Here is a 20562-nt window from a genome sequence, read left to right as displayed (position 1 = left end):
GATTATTTCAGAATGTGATTCTTTAGCCTCTAACACGTCAAGTTTCCTATTTGGCAATGGGTCACCAAGCATTTAGAAATGAAGAGCAGGTCCTTGTCACTCTGATCAACCCAATTAGCAGAAAGAGTGATGTGTTTAACAATTTTGAAAGAACTTATTTCAGATCTAACAGCAACACAGTTCTTTTCCACACTTTCGAAGCCCATGCTGCATTGCACACCCCATATAAGACAGGAGCTTGCAGGCCCCCAGATCCTGTTGCTCATGTACCATCTACAGGACAGGAGATGCAGAGATGATTGAGATCTCCTCGCAGGGGAAAATCTTCCCTTGGCAAATGATAAGACATGGAAGGGCTCTGACATGCTGCTGTGACTCCAGAGCCCCAGGTACAGTGGAAAGAATGCTCTGAAGCTGCTTCATAGTCCAACTGTGCAAAAGAGCCTGAAGACTAAACAGGAGTTTTCACATATTCATAAGCAATGAACGTAAGCATGATGTGTTCAGTAAGGAAGATTATTCTTATGTAGTGAGAACAACCAGGACTATTTTATGATGCAAGAAGAGCATTTATTCTCCCGCAGGCTTCACCTACAGTAAAGAAAGGACTCTCTGGGTAATTTAAATCTTGCATGAATGGAAAATCACTTTATGATGATTATTAATATGTTTGTGGTCTATCCAAATAAAATTTACATTATTTAATTCTGAACCTACTAGCACTGGGCAGTTAAAAAGAACTATAATTTCACAGAGCACATGCTGCTGAAATGACCCCGATCCCTGTAACAAAGATACTTCCTTCTTGAAATTTTTAAGGCTCACGAACACCACAGCGGTCTACATTTTTAAGGAACAAATAGATGGATAAATCTAATAAGCACTGAGCTGTGTGTGAAGGATCAATACACCCATTATCCAGAGCAGAAAAATCTGTCTAATGATGGGTCAAAGTTTCCAGAGCACAAATTGGTAGAAAGGTCAGATAAAGAAGAGGAAATGGCAACAGAAGAACATAATGAACACAAAGTTGTGAACACAAATGATGCCATGGATGAATTTTAATAAAAATTTCATTCTGTTTACTCCATTTTCATTGAAATAAGATCCATAAGAAAAATATACGTGTCATTGTGTCCACTAAGAATAGCTGATTTTTTCTTTTTCGCAATACTTGTGCTGAAGTTTAATAAATGACTTAGACTGTTGTAACTGCTGACAGCATTCATATAATCCACTTGTTACTTTAAAGAGTCTATATCATCAAAATTCAGATTTCATTGGAAGAAAGATATGTCAGAGCTAAGCTCCGATAGAAGTGTAAGCCCCACCGATTATTCAGCAGGGTTTATTCAGGTGGCACTTGTCATTTAAACTGCTGACTGCAAGCAGCAACATTTGGTTTACCTGGATATCCAGTGCTGAAGCCTTCTACCTTCATTTTTAATTAGTGAATCATTCCAGCTAATAGCCAGCCTGCTTCTCTTGCTATTAAGAATTAGATGCATTTTATATGCCACAGCATTAAATCAGAATGATGACTGATTAGCGTGAGACATTAAGTATCCCACTGCAGTTTACTGCTTTTGGCTGGACAAGGAGTCAAATGACTTGACACTGCTTTGGCCTTCTGCCATGAAAGCCTCTATTTCTTCAACAGTACGTGGGACGCACGTTAGCAGCTCCATTCCACTGGCTGTCACTGCAATGTCGTCTTCGATCCGGACCTGTTACAGAGAAGATGCAGTTATCAAGGTATTCCAGCTGGAGATGAGAAGCACATCAGGAAGCGATGGCAGTGGGAACAAGAGGAGCATTTTGGTCTGAGTTGTTGACAGAACAGAGGCAGACCATAAAGCAAGCAGCACCATTTCCCCTCGGCACCGCAGCAGCACAGAGCTCTGTAGGACGACATCCCCCTCGGGCTGCAGGCTCCTGCCACCCGCCCCGGCACCACAGAGGCTCCCCTCCCCTGCGGTGGCTCTGCAGGTGACGCAGGTGGTGCCTCTGCTGCTTCGGATGCCCCAGGGACAGGCTGAGTGAGATGCTGCATCAGTGAGCTCATGCTGCATAATTACATGGGGCCAATAAACCTCCGCCCTCTGACATCAAGAGCAGAAAAAGGTACATTTCCCCCTGAATTTGCCTCCAAACTTGCTAGTGCACAGCTCGCTAGGGACAGGTTGAAGAGCAGTGCCTGCTAACATCTGAAGTGCTTGTTCTTGAAGCAGTTCTGTTGCTGAGCTGCAGTTAACTACTCTGCACTTACAAACCACATTCCCTTCTCTCTAAATACAACCAACTTTCAAAGGAGGAGCTGCAATATGAAGTAGCTTGTAGCTGATACTCAAAACACTGAATTTGGAGCCAACGAGAAAACCCTAAACAGGTCAGACATTCCTTTTAAAATACAATTTTTGCACTTCAAATCACGCAAGGGAAAAACAGATCCTCTCAGTTTTCCAGCTCTCGTTCTGTTAAAATGAAAAGTATGTTCCATTTCTGTTTGACTCTAATCTCTCCTTACCAGTAAATATGCCTACATAGTCATTTCCCGTTATCTTATCAGAAAAATGTTACTAAGTCGCTAAGCTGCAATAAAAGCAATTTTAGTAAGGTGTAAATCCAAGAGAACACAAACTCAGGGGACTCCCACCTTACAGTTGCTTTAATTGTTTCTGACCTCTTGACATTTTCAACTAAAAATAAAGCTGGTTAACATTTGTACTTCTGATTGCAAAATAATCCATTTGTTCAAACAAAATGAGTCATCCAGCCCTTATTAAACTGTTTAATGATGTCTTTGCCAGATTATTTCTTTTAGTTGGTATCAAGTTAAGCGTATTATAGAGCAGAATTAAATAAACAAACTCCACTGAGTTCACACTTTTGATTTGGACAGCTGTAAATTTGAAAGCTGTGAGTCCCTCTCCTCTCGGTGTGTCTGAAAGGCCCACACCAGGCTGCAGAAGGGGAAATCAGCAACACAATGAACAAGTCTGTGCACTTCAACAGATTTTACCAGGGTTGCTTTCTTGATTCATTGCTTCAAATTTTGCCATCTGAGTGAAAAATAAGCCAAGGATTCAGCCCCCAGTGTCCATCCTGCTGCCTCTGATAGCAGCGCATTGCAGGTGCTGGGTTCTCCAGGCCCTGCCAAAAACCTGCTGGTATCCAGTCAGTGTGCAGAAGTGCTAGAATCCATGGGATAGGGCTGTCTGGTGATATTGTAAAAGCCCAAACACCCCATTTCACCAGTGAAAATGGATCTGGGCACAGTTTTGATGTGGAAAGCAAAAATATAAGTGCCAAAGTAACTCAGCTGAAGTAAGGCTGAACTAGAACTAAGGCTAGAACTGCCTGTGGGACAGCCCCTTCCCAAGCACCTCCAGCTGCACAGTGTCACCTCTTTGAGCTAAAAGTCGCCAGTGAATCTGCTACAGAGACATTTCAGTCACAATTCATCTGCTTAGCAAGTAAGATCAGAAAAAAACAACAACAACAACAAAAAACCCACACACCAAAATTGATCTTATTTTCCAGTTCAGCATCGCACGCTTTCTCCACAACTTGGGCACTCCTTGAGAGGACTGACAGCCTTGAAAACAGAGCAGAAGACGCAAGCCTAACATGGGGAAGTGCAGGTAGGGCAATGTGTCTGTCAATACTGCACCCTATATGTGCCTCAAGAGAAAATGAGGATGGGGAATGAGCTGGAAAATGGAGCTAGAGTGAGGAAAGGAGCCATGGAAAGCGAGATACAGAGAGGCCAGACAGGACTGACAAACAGTGGATGAAGAGGTAAAGTCTGGAATGGTGGGAGCCAGGAAATGGGCAATTCTGTAAGAGGATGAAGGGACAAAAAGATGGGAGCTGGCTTAGGACTACAAAAAGGGAGGTTCTGGCAGAGGTGGAAAGCAAAAGACCCTGAACAAGCAAAGCACAAGGGGAGGCTGGAGCCATCTACGTCTGAAAACTGGGAGTTACCAAACATAGGAGGACAGGGGAGACCCACAAGTTTGGAGTACCACACACAGTGACTGGGCATATAGGAGGAAGATTGTTAGGAGGCTGCTGTGGGTTGCTGCAGTCCTGTGTCTCCCACTGATCCCCACCAGCTGCTCAGCAGGTCAACAGGATGCTGCTGGAGGCAAGAACGTGCCACTCCCCTAGTGCCTCACCTATCACTCCTAGGAAAGCTCCAGCTCTTTCTCCAGGATCCAACCATCCCTCTGACTGGATGAATCTAACCTGAAGTGTGCACCTGCCATAACAGAGAAGAAATACTTCCCACTCTTGGTGCATACGATCCCCTTACCTAAAAAGAACACAAGTGCAGAGGAACACAGGTTCTCAAGAGGGGAAATTTTTTTTGCATTTGCTTTTCTGTTCACATCCTCAGTGCTTCACACTGAGCTTAAACTCAGCAACAGCAAGAAGCAGCTTCAGAGGACCTACAAAACCTTCCCTCCAGGAGAGCCCGGCACTTGGTCTTGTCTCCTGTCCAAATGGACAAAAGATGCTGGATCTGGCTGGCAAGGCTTACTAGCTTGGGACTGCCTTTCCCAGTGGGGGACAGTTGTTATGAAACTTGCTCTTAGAGCTGTCCCTGTTTGCAGGCTCTTTGTTCCACAGTGCTGCTCGTTTCAGGGCTACAACGTGGTTTGGAATCAAACGCGGCTTAAAGGAACAGCAAAGGGAGGTGTGGGGCCGTCACTGCACCAGCGGCTCTTAGGGGCTCCCTGCAAACACCCCAGGGGGGACTTTGCTTTTTCAGCATGAGATGGCATGTTTCAGGAAGCACTCCTGCAAAGGAACGTCAGGACTCTAAAATGCCTTCTTCTTATCATGGGTAGTGGCATGATCTATTTAGATACATTTGATTGCACAACTGCCTAACGCCAGCAACAGACCATCATGTGGCTTGATTCAACGAACCTAAGCCTGTCCCAAAGCAAGGCTGTGCGGGCACAGCCAAGGACAGCACAGGAGTTAAACACCATGCTGCTGTCAGCTATATATACAGCCTCGCACTTTGTCCTGACTAACTAATACAGTCATGCTCCCCAGAGCCTCTTGTGTTATCTTCCAAGCGAAGGGGGTTGTAGCACTCATTCATTTCTTTTGGATGATGATATATATAAAAGGCTTTTGAGAGTCAAGAAACAATTTTAGCCAATTAAATAGTCCAGATCTGCACGATGACAGATCCCAGATGTGATTAAAAAAGACCACTGGTGACACATCTCAATTTTTTTAATCTATTGAGCACTAGTTTATGGCTGTGGAAGGCAGCAATACTATCGCTTCAAGATCCTAGAGCAGGAGACCTGCCTGGGAAAGGATTACAGGGCATGTGCCACATGTGCTGCCACACAGAGTAAATTAGCACACGTGCTTCTGGCCAGCTGAAGAAGCCATGCATCTGCTTTTATAGCTGGTTTCCTGCAGAAGCAGACGCATGTAGACGAGGGGACTCAGCCATCGACTCACCAATAATTTTTAATACAGCAAACTTATCACAAGCAGAGTTCAACTTCGATACTTCACGGGGATATACGAGGATTGATTAGAAAATAGACTCACCCCTATGTCAAAGTTAGGGAGAGGTGGGTATGGTGCACGACAAGGGAAACATCTGGCATTCTCCTGTTCCAACATTCTATGGAGAGGTAACATCAAGACGTCTCCTCTGGAGGCTAACAGTCTCTCTGCTATGCAGGGACTCTTTCTTATCCACTGCTGCCAGTCTCCCTTCTCTTACTCAAAAGCAAGTTCTCGTGTCAGGCACAATTTATTTTAAAGGCCTACATATAAAGATTTCATAAAAAAGGATTGAGATTTGTAGGGTGAGGCCATGCATTTTATTAGATCAACTGATATAGCTGGAAAAAGAAGCTTCAGGCACACATTCCCTTCATCAAGCCTCAAAAAGAAGCAATAAACTATAAGCTAAATACAGGTTAATAGCAACTGCTCTTAGTTTAACCTAATTACATTAATTAGACAACTTAAGAGAAAAGGGTAAATGTTTGTAAGCAACTAGTCACTGATTTTGGGCTGCCTGTAATTATCACTTCTCAAAACTTTAAAGAAAGCTATATATTTCATGAAGATAACTGCTTTTCTGTGAAAACTTTTCCAAAATATGTTGAGTAGCATTATTACTGCTGCATAATGTGAAATGTTAAAAAGCAGATGAGCATTATAATGTTTATTGTGTAGTAAGCTACTTCATTCCACAACACACATTTGCCACAAGCTCAGGAACAGAGCTCAGCCTGATGCAAAATAGAAATCATGACAAAGACAACCGCATGGCTTTGTGAGCTAAAGGTAGAAGCAATTAAATATCTTTTCAGAGATGCAAAACAGAGAAATATTTTCTGCTTTTTATCTGATTTAACATTCCTTCCTGAATAAACGAAGTCCTATTGTTTCAAAAATATAACAATTTTTGCAGATCTTCAAGAGCTGGATATTGAACTTTAAAGTGAGAAAAATCTGCAAATTCATTCAACATTCAGCTGCGATGGAGCGTTTTCTCTAAGTTACATACAGTTTTCACATATTAAGTGCAGTGCTGGTTCTACAAATCTTAGGGAAAAATATAGCCTGAACAGAGACTGAATACTTATGGCCAAAAAAAAAAAGACTGAATGGTTTTACTGCGTCTTTGAGAAAACATCATATGAACTGCATGAATCAGAAATCGGCTTATGAAGAATGGAAATGTCAAACCCTAAAGGGCAGCATTTGGAGTTGGTATTTCCCCTTCCCTCAGGAACCAAATGCTTTTCCTGAGCAAAACATACAACCACATATACATACCTCTATGTGCTGTACTTGCACCTCTGTTTATTCAAGAGAGCGGCGCTTGCAGAGCCTGGGCAGAGCAGAGGTGCCCTGGGACAGGCGCTGTGCCACTGCCTGACGGCAGCCCTTGCCCCACAGTGTTTATGACCTCAGTAAACTGGGCCTTCAATTCACAGAACTAAAGTATATATGACCGAGTGACTTCCCAAAATTGGTTGAGGAAGCTTGTAATGGACCCGAAAATGGACTTCAGGTCTGTCAAATATGAGTTTAGGGCTTCAGACAGGGCAACGTGAGCTCTCAGAAGCAGCTCCCTTAGCAAAAACTCTTGCCTTGCTCCAGAGGGATCCGTATTTGATCAAGAACAACTCCTGATTGGGAAGAGGCCAAATTACGAGGTTTCCGAGCAGCAGTTACAGCCATACAGCCTGGGTGTGTTTGCGTTACATGTAGGCAGAAAGGCTGGGCTGCCTTGCACCTGGTCTGAATGTGTGCAGCTGTGTTGCTGCACCAGCACCGATGGTGGGTACCAGCAGATATTCACAGTTAGAGAAGGAAAAACTCTCTTTTTCTCTATTCTTCCTTGCTCTGAAGCTTTTATAATCTCTTACAGCTAACACTAGACAGCATGAATTACAGTAAATGGCTACCGTCTTTCTGGCACAGCAAGAGGGCTTCTGTTCTCAGTGCAGAGACTTGTCACATTCAAGAAAATTATCCAAAACCAAAAAAGACATGAATTCAAGGTGAATTCATTAAACTCCACAAATCCCTGTGTGGATCATCTTACTCAGAATTGCAGTGGTATTACTTTGGTTAATGTAAGTTCATTTTTGAAGTGAATTAAACCATACCAAATTAAGAATACTTTAATTAGTGCTGAGCTCTGCAGAGGAAAATAAGCTAGTTATTTCCTTTTTCAGTACATATTTTTCTTACAAACTTAAAGAAACATTGGACATGACTGTAGTGATCTCCTTGGCTAGAACTGCCATCAGTACTAATCCCCATACTTCTATGACTACATATGACTACACATCCGTAACAACACAGGGCTTCATAAGATCTTTAAATCATGTAGAGAGAAAGTTTTCTGACATATGTTTGAGACAAATATTCATTCTGGAAACTCTAAAATGAACCAGCATGCAAATAACTAAGCACTCTCAACAACACAAATTGCATTTTGATTGCATTACTGTTCAGCTTTTGTGCAGAATTCAGAAATATTCAGATGCATTTCTGTCTGAGATTTTATTTCCATTCTTCTCCTGGACAAAATCAAGTGACAACATCTGGCTCAGGGTGTGTGTGTATTATTTTTTTGCTCTAAGTAAAATGTATTGTTCACAGGGGGATCGGAGATTTAGATTTTTGCTCAATCGTTTTTGGGCAGCTCCCCCTTTTTGCAAAGTTTGTTGGCTAGCTCTCCTTACAAGTCATCATTACAGGAAGCTAAGCAAAAAACAGGGGAGAAAGTTAGACTTTGTTTGGAATCTCTGGAACAGAAGTGACTGATTCAGCAAGACGTACCAAGGTAGAGATGCTGTGCTGCCATCCCTGTTGCATGCAAACACACACAGCAGGTGAGCCACATGCATGCCTCAAGACAGCAGAGATGGAGAGGGCATTCACAGCAAATCACGGAAAAATGTGGGCTTCACTGAACGCTTCCAAAGAAAGCTCACCAGGAATCAATTCAACTGCCCAAAACCTCCCACAGCATGTTTGCAAGAAAAATGAAAATAGTTAAAACTGTTTTCATTGTGGTGTTAAGCTACATGAGTGCACTACAGTGTTCCTTTAGAATATGTTTCAGCGCGTGGTACCATATATAATGTGTTCAAAATTAGAAAATGGAGAGTTAACTGCCTTTCATTCATCTGTATCTCAGTTGGCTGGCTGGCAAGTCTTGATAAAGAAACAACACAGAGACAGATAACGTCCCAAACCTCAGCAGTGAATTAAATAGCAGAGAGGGTAAAGTCCCACGTCTTTTGATAAGATTGCTCACACCGGATAGCGAGCTTCCAGAGGCAGCTGCCCAGGAGCCTGAGTGACTCACACAGCTGGTAATGGCACACACCACTTTTTGGTCTGGGTTGGTGATTCAAAGCCAGCTCAGACCAAGAACGTTACAGTAATTACCCTCTCATGGCTGGCGTACAGTGATAAATTAGTGTATGGCAGCAACAGACAATTCCTAATGAGTGACTTCTCATACCAGAAAATCACCGCCGTTGCCAGCGATTGTTAGCTGTGTTGAGATTTAGCAGAAAAGCCAAGAGAAGGATGGGGCATTACAGCTGCCTGCTTTATCTTCTCTGTGCATGAATACGGAAGCCCAGAGAACAATGCGGCACCCTTCAAATGCTTGCTCTGCTAAAATGAAAACCTACTGGAAGCCACTGCAACTGCTACACATTCTGCTAGGGTGGTGGTTTTGAATGGGAAATGCCCTGGAGAGCATGGAGAAACAAGGCCCTTCTATTTACACAGCAGCTCTGAGTGGAAACGATCATTCGGACCACTGCTAACTCCCCAGTCAGCCAACCTTTTCTGCACACACGCTACTACATAAGCCCTGCAATGTGATACCTTAAGCACGAGAGCTCATGAAGACCATTGGCCATTCCTCAGGAAAACGGGAAGGTTTTACATTAATCAGTTTCAGGCCATTCTGGCATTAAGGCATTAAGAGTAATTATTGCTGTTTTTCTGTAATGCCTGACTCGGAACAGTGTAAGACTCTCCTGCCCTGGGACGGAGCGCCCGACTGCTGCTGCTGTAACTCTGGAATGTGAATCTCAGTCTCTTATTTCATAACATATACATGTCTTGGATTGGATAGAACTCCTACCTGGCACGTAACTGTACAGTGTTGACAGAAGGTATTTCAATCAATGGAAAAATACAGGTCCCTTGTTAATTAGGTATCACAAGTATAAAAGTACATTTAAAAATAACAAGAAAAGACCATTTTGTCTGCAGGGCAAAATGGCCTGAGGTACTGTTTCAGGAACAGACCCCCATACAAGATATTAAAACTTCTTAAGTATATAGCAAAGAAACAGAAAAGGGGATTCAGAAAGCCATCCAGCCAAAAATTACTCACCCCACCAAATCCCCTGAAACGCTGCAGGACATCGTTGTTGATGAAACAGGACTGTGCAGGATCACAGAGGGCTTGGTCCAAGAGGTGGTCGATGAAGTAGATACCTGGTTCGATGGTCAGCACCATGCCCTGCTCCAGGTTCCGAGCAGTGCGCAGGCTTCGGAGCCCTGGCAGGTCAATGCGGTCCACTCCCTGGGGAAAAAACACCAGTTCTGATGGACAGAAACACCACCTGTGGCAAACCTCTTATCAAGACCATCCAATGCTGACCATTCCATAAGACATCCAAAACACATAAAATAATTGGGAATTAGAGGACTGAAATTGTGCTATAACATTCTCTCTCATCATTCTCTCATTTAGCTTTCAAGCACAGTGATTACCAGGTTTCAACTCAATAGCCAAACTGTTTTTTAGGCTGCAGAAGTTCTGGCTTTAGGATGTGCTCAGTACTGTCACACTCTACCTTGGGAGATGTACTGTTTTTGGAGAACAAATAATTTCTTGCACTATTTCTTTCTATACCTTCTTTTGAAGTATACAGTATCTTAAGCAACATGAAAATCTTGAAATGCACCCTCCACATCCTGGCTGAAATAGCTGAACTATACAACAGAGAACAATTTCTCCAAGGATATGCAAATGTTTATTCTCACTGTATGTTATTAAGCTTATATATTTATGATCTTGATTCATGAGCAATGAGTCTACACATGACCTCATAAAAGCAGCCCATTTAAAACTAAACTTTTGTCAGATTCAGACTTTCAGGCAACATAGTTTTTAATAATATCAGTCAGCACCAAGTCAAAACAAGTTCTGACTAGCAAAATGTTCTCTTCTTCTCAAAAGCTGGTAAAGTAAAATGATATATGAGGACGTGCTTAGTCAAGGAATTAGAAACACTGCAAAGACTAGTTCAGGATATTAATTTTCTTCCCCCAAATGTGCCAGGTATTGCAACATCTGAATAAATATATCTCGATCCCACTAGTTTTTTGAAAATCCTTTGCAACTGTAGCAAAATTTCATCAACAAATATCGTGATGACCCGCAAACAGATCGCAGGCCAGCCAGCTTACAAACATGTACACACTTCACTAATGAAAACTTTTCTGAACTATACAGCCAAAGGTTAGTGGGTTTGCAAGACAAAGGCTTTATTTATCTGGTCTCCAGGTTGCTTTCCCAAGGCCTTCTCATGGCCAAAGTCATCAAATTTTTCCCATTGGTAGCAGGCTGACTCTTCTCAAAAGCACCGGCACTGTAACTGGTAGCACTTGGATCAAACATCCCCTTCTGGAAGGGGAAGCACGTTGCCAGGATGCTACCCTCTGCTCCTGGCAGCCAGGGCTGCACGTCCTGGCACAGCTGTGCTCTTGCATTTCTTCCATGCCTCTGGAAGAAGTGCCATGACGCCAGGGGGAGGCAGGGGCATACCCTGCATATTAGCCATGTTTTAATCTCACTGAATCGCTCCCTCTTCGAAGCGTGTCTAACCCCACAGCACTGTTTGCTCTTGAGCTCCACTTTCAGTTCAGAGAAAGCCTATCTCACAGGAGCAGAGCCTGCAGTAGCCACTCAGCACTATTTGTTTTGTTCTCACCGGTCACCCAAGCAATAATGGGGTTGCTTTTTTTTTTTTTTTTTTTCTTTTGCAGAGCTTATTCTGTCTCAATGCAAAACATCTTACAGTAGCCAAGGTTTTCAGAGCTAACTAGCTTGGGCATCTGCATGTGCCCAGGGCATCTGCTCTTGGTGCCCTTGTAAGCCAGGCCAATGGGATGCAGCAAACGTACTCTGACCGTTTTCACTGTATAATTGCTACCTTTCATTTCAAACATTCAATCCATGCTTTGCATGTTATATTAAAATAAGAAGGCACAATTTTGATGTAATGAGGCTAGGAAACATGAATAGTGTGATATTAAGCACAGCACTTTGCATTTAAATTCTTATCAAAAATCAAAGAGAATCAATGTATTTCTAAACTTGAAACAATAACTGTGCAGAAATGGAGCCATTTTTCTTTTTGCTGCTGCCCCATGGGGTTTGGCATCTCACACATTCATTGTAATGCGTAAAGGAAATGAGGGCATCCAATCTTGTGGATTAATCTTTCCATGAGCTGTAAACAATTAGATTAGTGTCTGGACCTTTTGGTGTGTTGCCAAGTATCTATCGGCTGCTTTACAACAAACAACCCATATTTGGCTTTTAAGTGTACTTCCCTTCAATTCTGTTTGTAAATGCCTTTTCTAAGGCAGTCAATCCAAGACAGATGCTAGAAAGATGAATGCACAGTGAGAAAAACAATGGCAAACATCCTCTGAAGGCAGCGCTGGCACTGCGTGTGCATTTTTTGCCTTTTCTTAAAGCAAAGGAGATTTAATACCAGGTGTGATGATCGAGCCTGGATGCACACCTCAGGTCTTTCCATACAAGCACTAAAGCAACACTCAGATTCTTTGTCTGGACAGTCTGCAGTCCGATTCTGCTTTTAGCATTCCCTCCAGGAAGTTAACAACATGCTTACAGCCAACAAGCAAGAGCCAGGGACACACAAGGGGATGCCTTCAGAGGTGGAAGCTCCCTGGATGGTCACCAACAAAGGAAACAGCCCCCAGTCTTGCTCCTACAGAAGCAGAAGGAATTCGCAAACTTTCTGATATTCCCTCAATCCTAGCAACTCCATGTTGTGTTAGCTCCTGGTTTCACCTCCATATCCTTGGATTTTGTGGGTACTGAAGCCACTGGGTAAATGGCAGCAGCTGCATTTCTTCCACAAAAGCATCTTTTATGGGCCTTTGGAGAAAGGATAACTGCTCAGCTTATCAAGGACAGAAAGCAGGACACCAGTGGATGGGCACATGGCAGGGAAGCCCTACCTGTCCCTTTAGTAGAGTCTGGCAAGGTGTTCACTAAGAGATGCATGAAATGGAAGAGGAGAAGCGAGTTTCTGGCTGTCACCTGTATGTGGCCATGCATACTCAGTCTGTCTCACGTGAAGCTGGAGGAAAAGTTGTGCTGAGGAAGGGCAAGAGCACAGCACAGAAGATGATCATGTAAGGGTGATGACAACATTCCTTCTTTTGAGAGCAGCACTGGATTAAAACATACGTATAGCTATGGCCTCAGCATCCCAAGTGACGTCTTAGGCACTTGTAACTATCTCGGTAGGTACCATGTCCACCAGCTCCACTTTGGTGGTTTACAGAACCAGGACAACTGAGGACTCTTGTAATGACCGAGACACCTCCCTCCTCAAATGGAAGTTGAGAGGTCTGAAACAAGGACATTGCCATTTCCCATCATCATGTCAAATCCTGTTGAGAGTAAAGCTTGCTGGGGAAACCTTGCTCCATTGGTATGAATCCTCTGCCACTAACAGATTTCCTTCTGTGTAAGGAGGAAGCTTCCATGTATTTTGCAACTAGACAGCTAATGTCTTGTTTTCAACAATAACCATGATGTTGTTTTGGAGTTAGATGAAATGAAGAGTAAAAGTCTGAATGCCGGCGCAGCAGTTGTGGATATCTGTTTCTATTATTGTTATATCCTGGAGGCCTGGCCATGGATCAGGACCCTGTCACACTCAGTGCTGTATGTACAATTGTAAAGCGTAAGATGGTACAAAAAAAAAAAAAAAAAGAGGATAATCTAGAAAATATTAACACCTAGGCATCCAAAAAGAGACTCCTAGTGATATTTTGGGAATATTACTTTTCAAAGAACTGTTTATTTTCCTGTATAATGCTACAACAAACTATATCCAAAACCATTTTCTAAGACTGATTTTATTTGGAGGTTCTGCTCACATTTTAAAATTGAGACACTCCCACAGTAAGCACAGATGTATGACACTGTCATTTGTGACTGTACTCCTGCCAAGAACATCGGATTCCAATTAATGGTTCATGTAAGGTAACAAAAAACAGCATGTCTAGGCAATAAGGACTGTCAAGGGAACAAGAGAATTATTATGTAAACTGATTTCATTACTATGTAAGCAAAATAAAAGTTCAAATTAAGTTAAGTGGAGAGTAATATAAAATATAGATCTATTTTTGGAATAAGGAGGGAATTAGGAAGTATGCAAATATGCCTATCGCTCAGGAAAGTAGGAAGACTTACAGAAGACAAGAAGTTGCAATATCCCAGAATACCTCAATGTAAGGATGAATAGCGATCTACTTTTAAGCAGCTCAGTGATTAATGGTACATGTTACTTCTTCTATGGAAGAACTGCGATGTGCATCAGGATGGATCTTGTCCCACAGCCACCAGCTACCAGGCACAATGATGGAAAGCACAAAGAGCTCTTGGAACCCTTGGGTGAGACTGATCTTGGGTGTGTCTTTAGATCAGGTCAGAAGAAAAACACATAGGTGATGTCTGCTGGCTGCTCATCTCCTACAAAGCCGATGCACCAGCTGGCGATGCACAAGCACAGAAACCAGGGCTGCAAGGCTTAGTTGGCATCTCCCACAAGTTTTCTCAAGCCAGCACGAGCAGCAAAACACGGCCACAGCAGAGATCACCAAAGCTATTCATAACTGCAAATACTGAGAGACACAAAACTAGTTTCTGGTGCTTTTTTCCAGTTAAATCATCACAGAACTTCTCTGAGCCTGAAAAATAAGACTGTCCCGTTTGGACCACATCCGATACAGTGAAGTCCTAACTGTTTTACCAAATTGAGTTCAATCAAATATTTAATTCAACAGAATACCAACGCTGTATTGAGATTATACAAAATTAACACTGAAGTGAAATCTCAGCTCTTTCCCTCTTCCCCATTCTCCCACTGTGTATACCCAACATCTAATTAGCTCATTTATTGTAAAAAGAATGGAGCCCTATGTGGCTAGTAAAATAAAAGGCCTGAATTCCATTTCACTTGTCTCCTGGTCCCTTCCCTCTCAGCCCTTGTTTCTCTAGTTGAGTGCTGCTAATGAAGATTACTTTATTCAGTCTGTCCCGCTTTTCCCCAGCAGCCTGAGCTGCCTATAGTCACCTGAAGGTACTGCTACTCCTGCCTTTGAAATCAGCAGCAGGTTACCCGAGAACATGCCCCAAGCATCATATACCACTTGTGGCATTTGCAAGTCAAAGCTTCCACTTCTGCAGGAGAATCTAATTACTAGCTGGAGCTTTTGGGACACAGCTCTAAGTTAATATTGGGGGAACGAAGGGCAAATGATATTATCTGGCTATTTTTATTTGGAACATTTTTGTTCTTTTCCTAGGTGGTATCAGGTTTAAACTGCCTGGTAAGTTTTCTGCTATTGCAGGGAGTGAGGAAGAATCACCTGTCACTTACTCGAGGTAACTGCCTGCTCTGAGTCAGATACAGCTGAATTTCAATCCATCGCTTTGACGCAGTTCTGTCCATAACTTCACCTGTCATTTTTACTGCCTGATCCCCAGATGTCACCAACCTCCATTGCTATCATAATGGAAACAATGCAATGTACAGTTGTTGTTTTTTTTTTTTCTTCTTAAAACCTAAGGGTGAGAATAACAGAGAGCAAATAGTAAAAATCACTAACTTGCCAACTACAGCATAAATCTGGAAGATGAGGAAAATATTATTTAGATAGATAGGTTATTTAGATAGATAATTCAAAAGAATTGTGATAAAAAGTTGTTACTAAGTTGTAACTCTGTTATCTTGGTTTTAGATTCCTCCTGCATGTAGAATGACTTGCTCAAAAACACAAGTTCTGTTAGTCTCTGCTAAACTTTCAGAAAGATTTGGACAACAAATATTCAGATAAAAGCTCTCTTAGCACACAAAGTGTTTTGCAACAAACTTCAGCAAGTAAAACAAACATAAGCAAGTATCTACTTCAAAAAAAAAAATAATGAAACCCAATCTAAGCAATAAAAAACCCAAGTCCACAACACTTTCTTTCTCAGAGGAAGAGGGGAATCCTGTGGGGAGACAGACCATGGTCTGCACCAGGCACTGCACTGACACACCACCTGGACCTTCCCTTCTGTTCTGCCTTTGCCCAAGTCCTAAGTTTCCAAGAACACCCACACTCCAGCAACAGACCTTGCAGGGAAAGGCTGCTGGGACCTGATCACAACTTTTCTGAGCATATGAAAGATGTGACAGCTATGGTAAGAAGATCTATTAACCTAACTCTGGGAGGGGTTTCAAATCCCACAGAAGAATCTTTAGTGCTGTAGGAAACTTTACTGGTGTTAGACCCAACACAGACACTCTGGATTTCAGTGCTATTCTGCATGGAAATGCTGCAGAATTGAAAGCCTTTACCAGTTTGTCTTTTGCCTGCACTCTGCCTGCTCAGTGGCCCACCCAACCACACAGATCTGCTACTGCTGTAAAAGAATGCAAAGAATCAAAAGAAAAGTGATTCAAGGGGACCCCATAAGGCATGAGAAGCAAATTTCTTGTATTTTTTCAAGGCAAAAAAAAATGACTACAATAAAAAAAAAAAAAAAGCTAAAACTGGTAAAAAGTCCTTTTTCTCCTTGCTCGTTTAAGTGCCTACCATACAGGTTGTTTCATGTTTGCAGGTCCTGGGTACACAAAGCTGCAGCAAGGCTTTGCGAGGTTATGACCAAGTGAAGCAATTTGCATCACTGGGGCTCCACATAACAGCTTTAGGCTCCTTGGTAAATTCACCTCATCCTCTGCTTCTTAAAGGAAAAACCATTAATGCATCATTTGCAATGCTAACCACAAAAAATGAAATTTTCTGCTTCAGCATAAACTAGGATACAAAAGGAAAATAATTTTTGTCAGAACAAGAAAGGGAACAAGATTATTCCTGCATTCTCTAGTAGGTTTGGTGACCTAAATCCCCAGACAGTCATCTGGGACCTGGTAGAAAGCTTTCTGTTTGAGCCAGACGGAGCCTGCACACATCTCCGAACAGCAGAGATGTTCCCCGAGTACGCACAGTCACGGAGGACATGGATAACTCCAGGATCAAAACAAACCGCTAACCTTAATTTGCCGATGCAGAATAGCAATGAAAGGATCAGCTTTTCGTGAGAATAGAGAACTGAATTAAAACTTTAAACTAAGGTAAATCTTGTAATTTTAAAAGACAAAACAAAATGAAACTCTTAATTCACAAGATGTTAAAATCGCAGTAGTTATTAACCTAACTTAAATTAACTGGCTTATTATTACAGAAAGTCATCAAATGTACTTAGCATTCTTCAGAGCCTTACAGTCAATTAATATAACATGAAATTGAATCAACTCAAGCATCTAGAGACACAGAACCTAGATTTAAATGAAAACTTCAGCCCCATCTACCTCAGGGTCTGAAAATTTGGGATCACCTACCACATTTGCTCAATTGCAACAGGCACAAACCCTCATTTATATCCCATATCGAATTTACCCAGAAACAAATGAAAGAGTGTGGGAAAACCACCTCCATGATTAAATTTTACAGCTGAAGCTAAGCCCAGTGGAGTTTTCACCCTTTGAAGCTAGCTCTTTCTGACTGAGGGCCAGATTTTCTGAAGTGATTAGTACCACTGGGGCTGGATTTTCAGAGCTGCTCAAGTTTTAGTTAGACCCTTAAAAGAAGCAGACAGATTTTCAAAGTAGTATTCAACGCTCAGCTTCCCCAGTAGGAATAACGTGGCGCACTACAGGAGGCCACATTCTCAAAGGAGCTCTTGACTGTGGAGCACTTCTGAAAATCAGGACATTTACTTGCATGCTTAAAAGGGGAACACCAGTGGTTACGTTCTTTTAGAAATCTTGTCTTAAACATAGTTGCTAAGCCACCTTTATTGCTGGCCAATACTCATTACTCTTTATTATGGCAATAAAGGATGGGAAATGTTATATTTTCTAATATTCAAGAGTATCCTTTACAGAAAACATGCAAACTTTTTAGTGTTTGTAAAAAAGGAAGAAAGTGCTTGTTCAGTGCTACATGTGAAAGCAGCTTACTGGAAAAGATGAAAACCTATTATTGCCAATTCTGAAAAAAAAAAGCAAACCAAAAAACTTTGGCTACTAATGAATAACTAATCTAAGCTAACAATGTCTGGAAATAGTTTTTTTGGAACACACAAAACTTTGTGACGGGTAAAAATTAGGAAATTAAAGCTTATTGTATTATTCCAAATGTAACTGTTTACACTTGAGGAAAAATAATGGAATAATATCCACTTGGAAAAAGTTTTTATTTTTAAAAATCCTTTGTAATACTCCCAGAAATTCCCTCGGCCAAAATAAAATAACTTGCTTCTTAACCAGTTAGAAAAAAAGAGCATGATACATGGCATAGGCTCAGCGTACAATAAACACACAAATAGCTTTATAAAGTTCCTTGTGAAAATCTTGCTAGGTAGTAAATGTTTAAAACACACCAAAAATCACTCCCCAGTCCATTTGTTGCTTTCAAAACACATCATCTCATGAAACAAGCCATAGATAAAAAAGCCTTCTCCTATTTAATACAGACATTTATCAGACTCATGAGAAGAGTCCAATTGCTCACTTTTAGATTTGCCTGGGGAAAACCTCGTCCCCTGAAGCCTGCCAGTGCCACCTGGGAGCTGCAGCCCCATGGCTTCCTGCTGCCACAGGTGGGAACTGTGCCTCCTATTAGAGGCTCAAGCCCAGAAGCACCTAATGCAGTTCACGCCATCGACAGGCTTCTGATGTGGGTTTTCCACCATCAGGTGCTCTGACGCTCACCTTAGCCAAATGACCCAATGCAAGGAATCTCATGCTTAGGGTCAGAAGAGATGTGACAGGTCTAACAGAGGTGGAATCAATGCTGCAGAGAGACTTCAAAGGGGCTGCCCTTCTACAGAAGCCCAAATGCATTGTTTTTCAAACTTAAGCTGATGCCATGCTACATGCACGTTTATATGCCAACACTTCAGCTACTTGTTCATGAGTTCACATACATGTTTGCCCTATATTCAGGAGATTTGTTATTTAGGATCAGATTCTGAAAGGGAATTAGCCATGCAAATATTTTTAATTTAATAATGTAATTGCATGTCTACACAAACAAATCTAACCTTTGCAAGTATAAAATTTTCTATCTGCGAAGAGCTCTGGTATGTTTTACAGACCTTCAATATAAAAGTGGAGAGTTTAACTTGTATGAAAATTGCATCCCTAAATCTAGTTTTATCTATAATGTTGCTCTTATAGATCTCTGGATATATCAATATGCTCTCAGAAAAAATGTCTCTTAAATTATATAAAAACTTAAAAAGCAAACACAATACTTTTCACTTTCTTAATTCTTCTCACTTGTTCCTAAAATTTAGTTCTCTCTCTACCGTACTAAGTCTTGAACATATGCTTAAGTTTCAGCAGCTCCACCAAATCCAGCAAGGTTATTCCCAACACAAGCGAAAACGATCTAAGCAAAGGCATGCAACACTGGGGTCCTGGATTTCAAAGTCCATGAATTCTCCCAAGTCACCACATCCCCTGTGCTTTGCTGAATGCCTTCCATTTATACACGGAGAGAATGCACTTGGGAGAGAGAGAGGAGGAGAAATATCCATCCTGTCTGTATTAGCTAGTGAAGAAACCTTAAAATCAGCATAGGGTTGCTTTTGATTTTTGTTTCATTTTTGTTACATGTAAGTATAATAGCTGATGCCAATACATTGTCATCACAGTACTGTGTGTCAACAACGATCATCTTGTAGTGTTTAAAAATAACAAGTACCTTCAAATATTATATCCTGTTTCTTCCCCCTGCAAAAGCAAAATCAGTGAGAGCAGCTGTTATGCAGCCCATGCACCCAACATGAACAAGCTTTTAAACATGCTTAAACCTTCCTTACCTAAGAAAACCCTTAAACAGTCAGCCTCATGTAACCTTTTGCGCCAGGGGAGTTTTAGGTTAGATGTTAGGAAGAACTTCTTTACTGAAAGGGTTGTGAGGCATTGGAACAGGCTGCCCAGGGAGGTGGTGGAGTCACCATCCCTGGAAGTCTTCAAAAGACGTTTAGATGTAGAGCTTAGGGATATGGTTTAGTGGGGACTGTTAGTGTTAGGTTAGAGGTTGGACTCGATGATCTTGAGGTCTCTTCCAACCTAGAAATTCTGTGATTCTGTGATTCTGTGAAAATGTAATACAGAAAATCCTTCTGAAATCTTTCTGAAGCTACTGTAGACTTCCTTTTTGTATTCAAACATTATGTTCAATTTCCTTAAAGAGTTTTTTTGTTTTTTTTTTCCAGTATCATTGCAAGCATCTTACCATTGGGTACAGAATTTTACCTATTCTGTTCTCAAACTGCAGTCACAAACCACTGTGTTAATTCAAGGGAAAAGGTAATCACTTTGTGATTTCTGCAGAAACTCAGAATACAAGAGATCATGCTTTCACATTTTCAAAGACTGGGAGACTTTATGGACACTTCCCTTCTATTTCTGTTCCAGGACAACACATCTACATCGATGCCTGTGTGGACAGGAGAGATTAAAGTTCAAGACAGGAATATAAACCAGATTGTTTCCATATGCCACAGCCATCAGGATTTACTAGCCCAGTTAGAACAGTGGGTTCCCACAGATGTCTCACATCTGGAACACAGCAAGTGAGTCCTCTCACAGGTTTCATGTGGCTCAGGTACACTACATAGCTTTCTGT

General features: G+C 41.7%; 1 protein-coding gene across 2 annotated transcripts in view; it reads right to left on the bottom strand.

Annotated features, from left to right (window-relative positions):
* Positions 1-1043: 1043 nt before the first annotated feature.
* Positions 1044-20562, bottom strand: part of PEPD (peptidase D) — a 134245-nt gene continuing 114726 nt past the window's right edge. For both annotated transcript variants that reach the window (XM_027466968.2, XM_072043961.1), the window contains 2 exons: positions 9932-10123; positions 1044-1727 (listed from right to left, as the gene is read on the bottom strand). In XM_027466968.2, the coding sequence (XP_027322769.1) occupies positions 1578-1727; positions 9932-10123 (342 nt within the window). In that variant the 3' untranslated portion in view covers positions 1044-1577. The remainder of the gene's footprint in view (positions 1728-9931; positions 10124-20562) is intronic.

The sequence above is a fragment of the Anas platyrhynchos genome, chromosome 12 (assembly GCF_047663525.1).
Source record: "Anas platyrhynchos isolate ZD024472 breed Pekin duck chromosome 12, IASCAAS_PekinDuck_T2T, whole genome shotgun sequence".
NCBI lineage: Eukaryota > Metazoa > Chordata > Aves > Anseriformes > Anatidae > Anas > Anas platyrhynchos.
The sequence above is the reverse complement of the archived record's forward strand: the minus strand, read 5'-3'. Positions and strand labels throughout refer to the sequence as shown.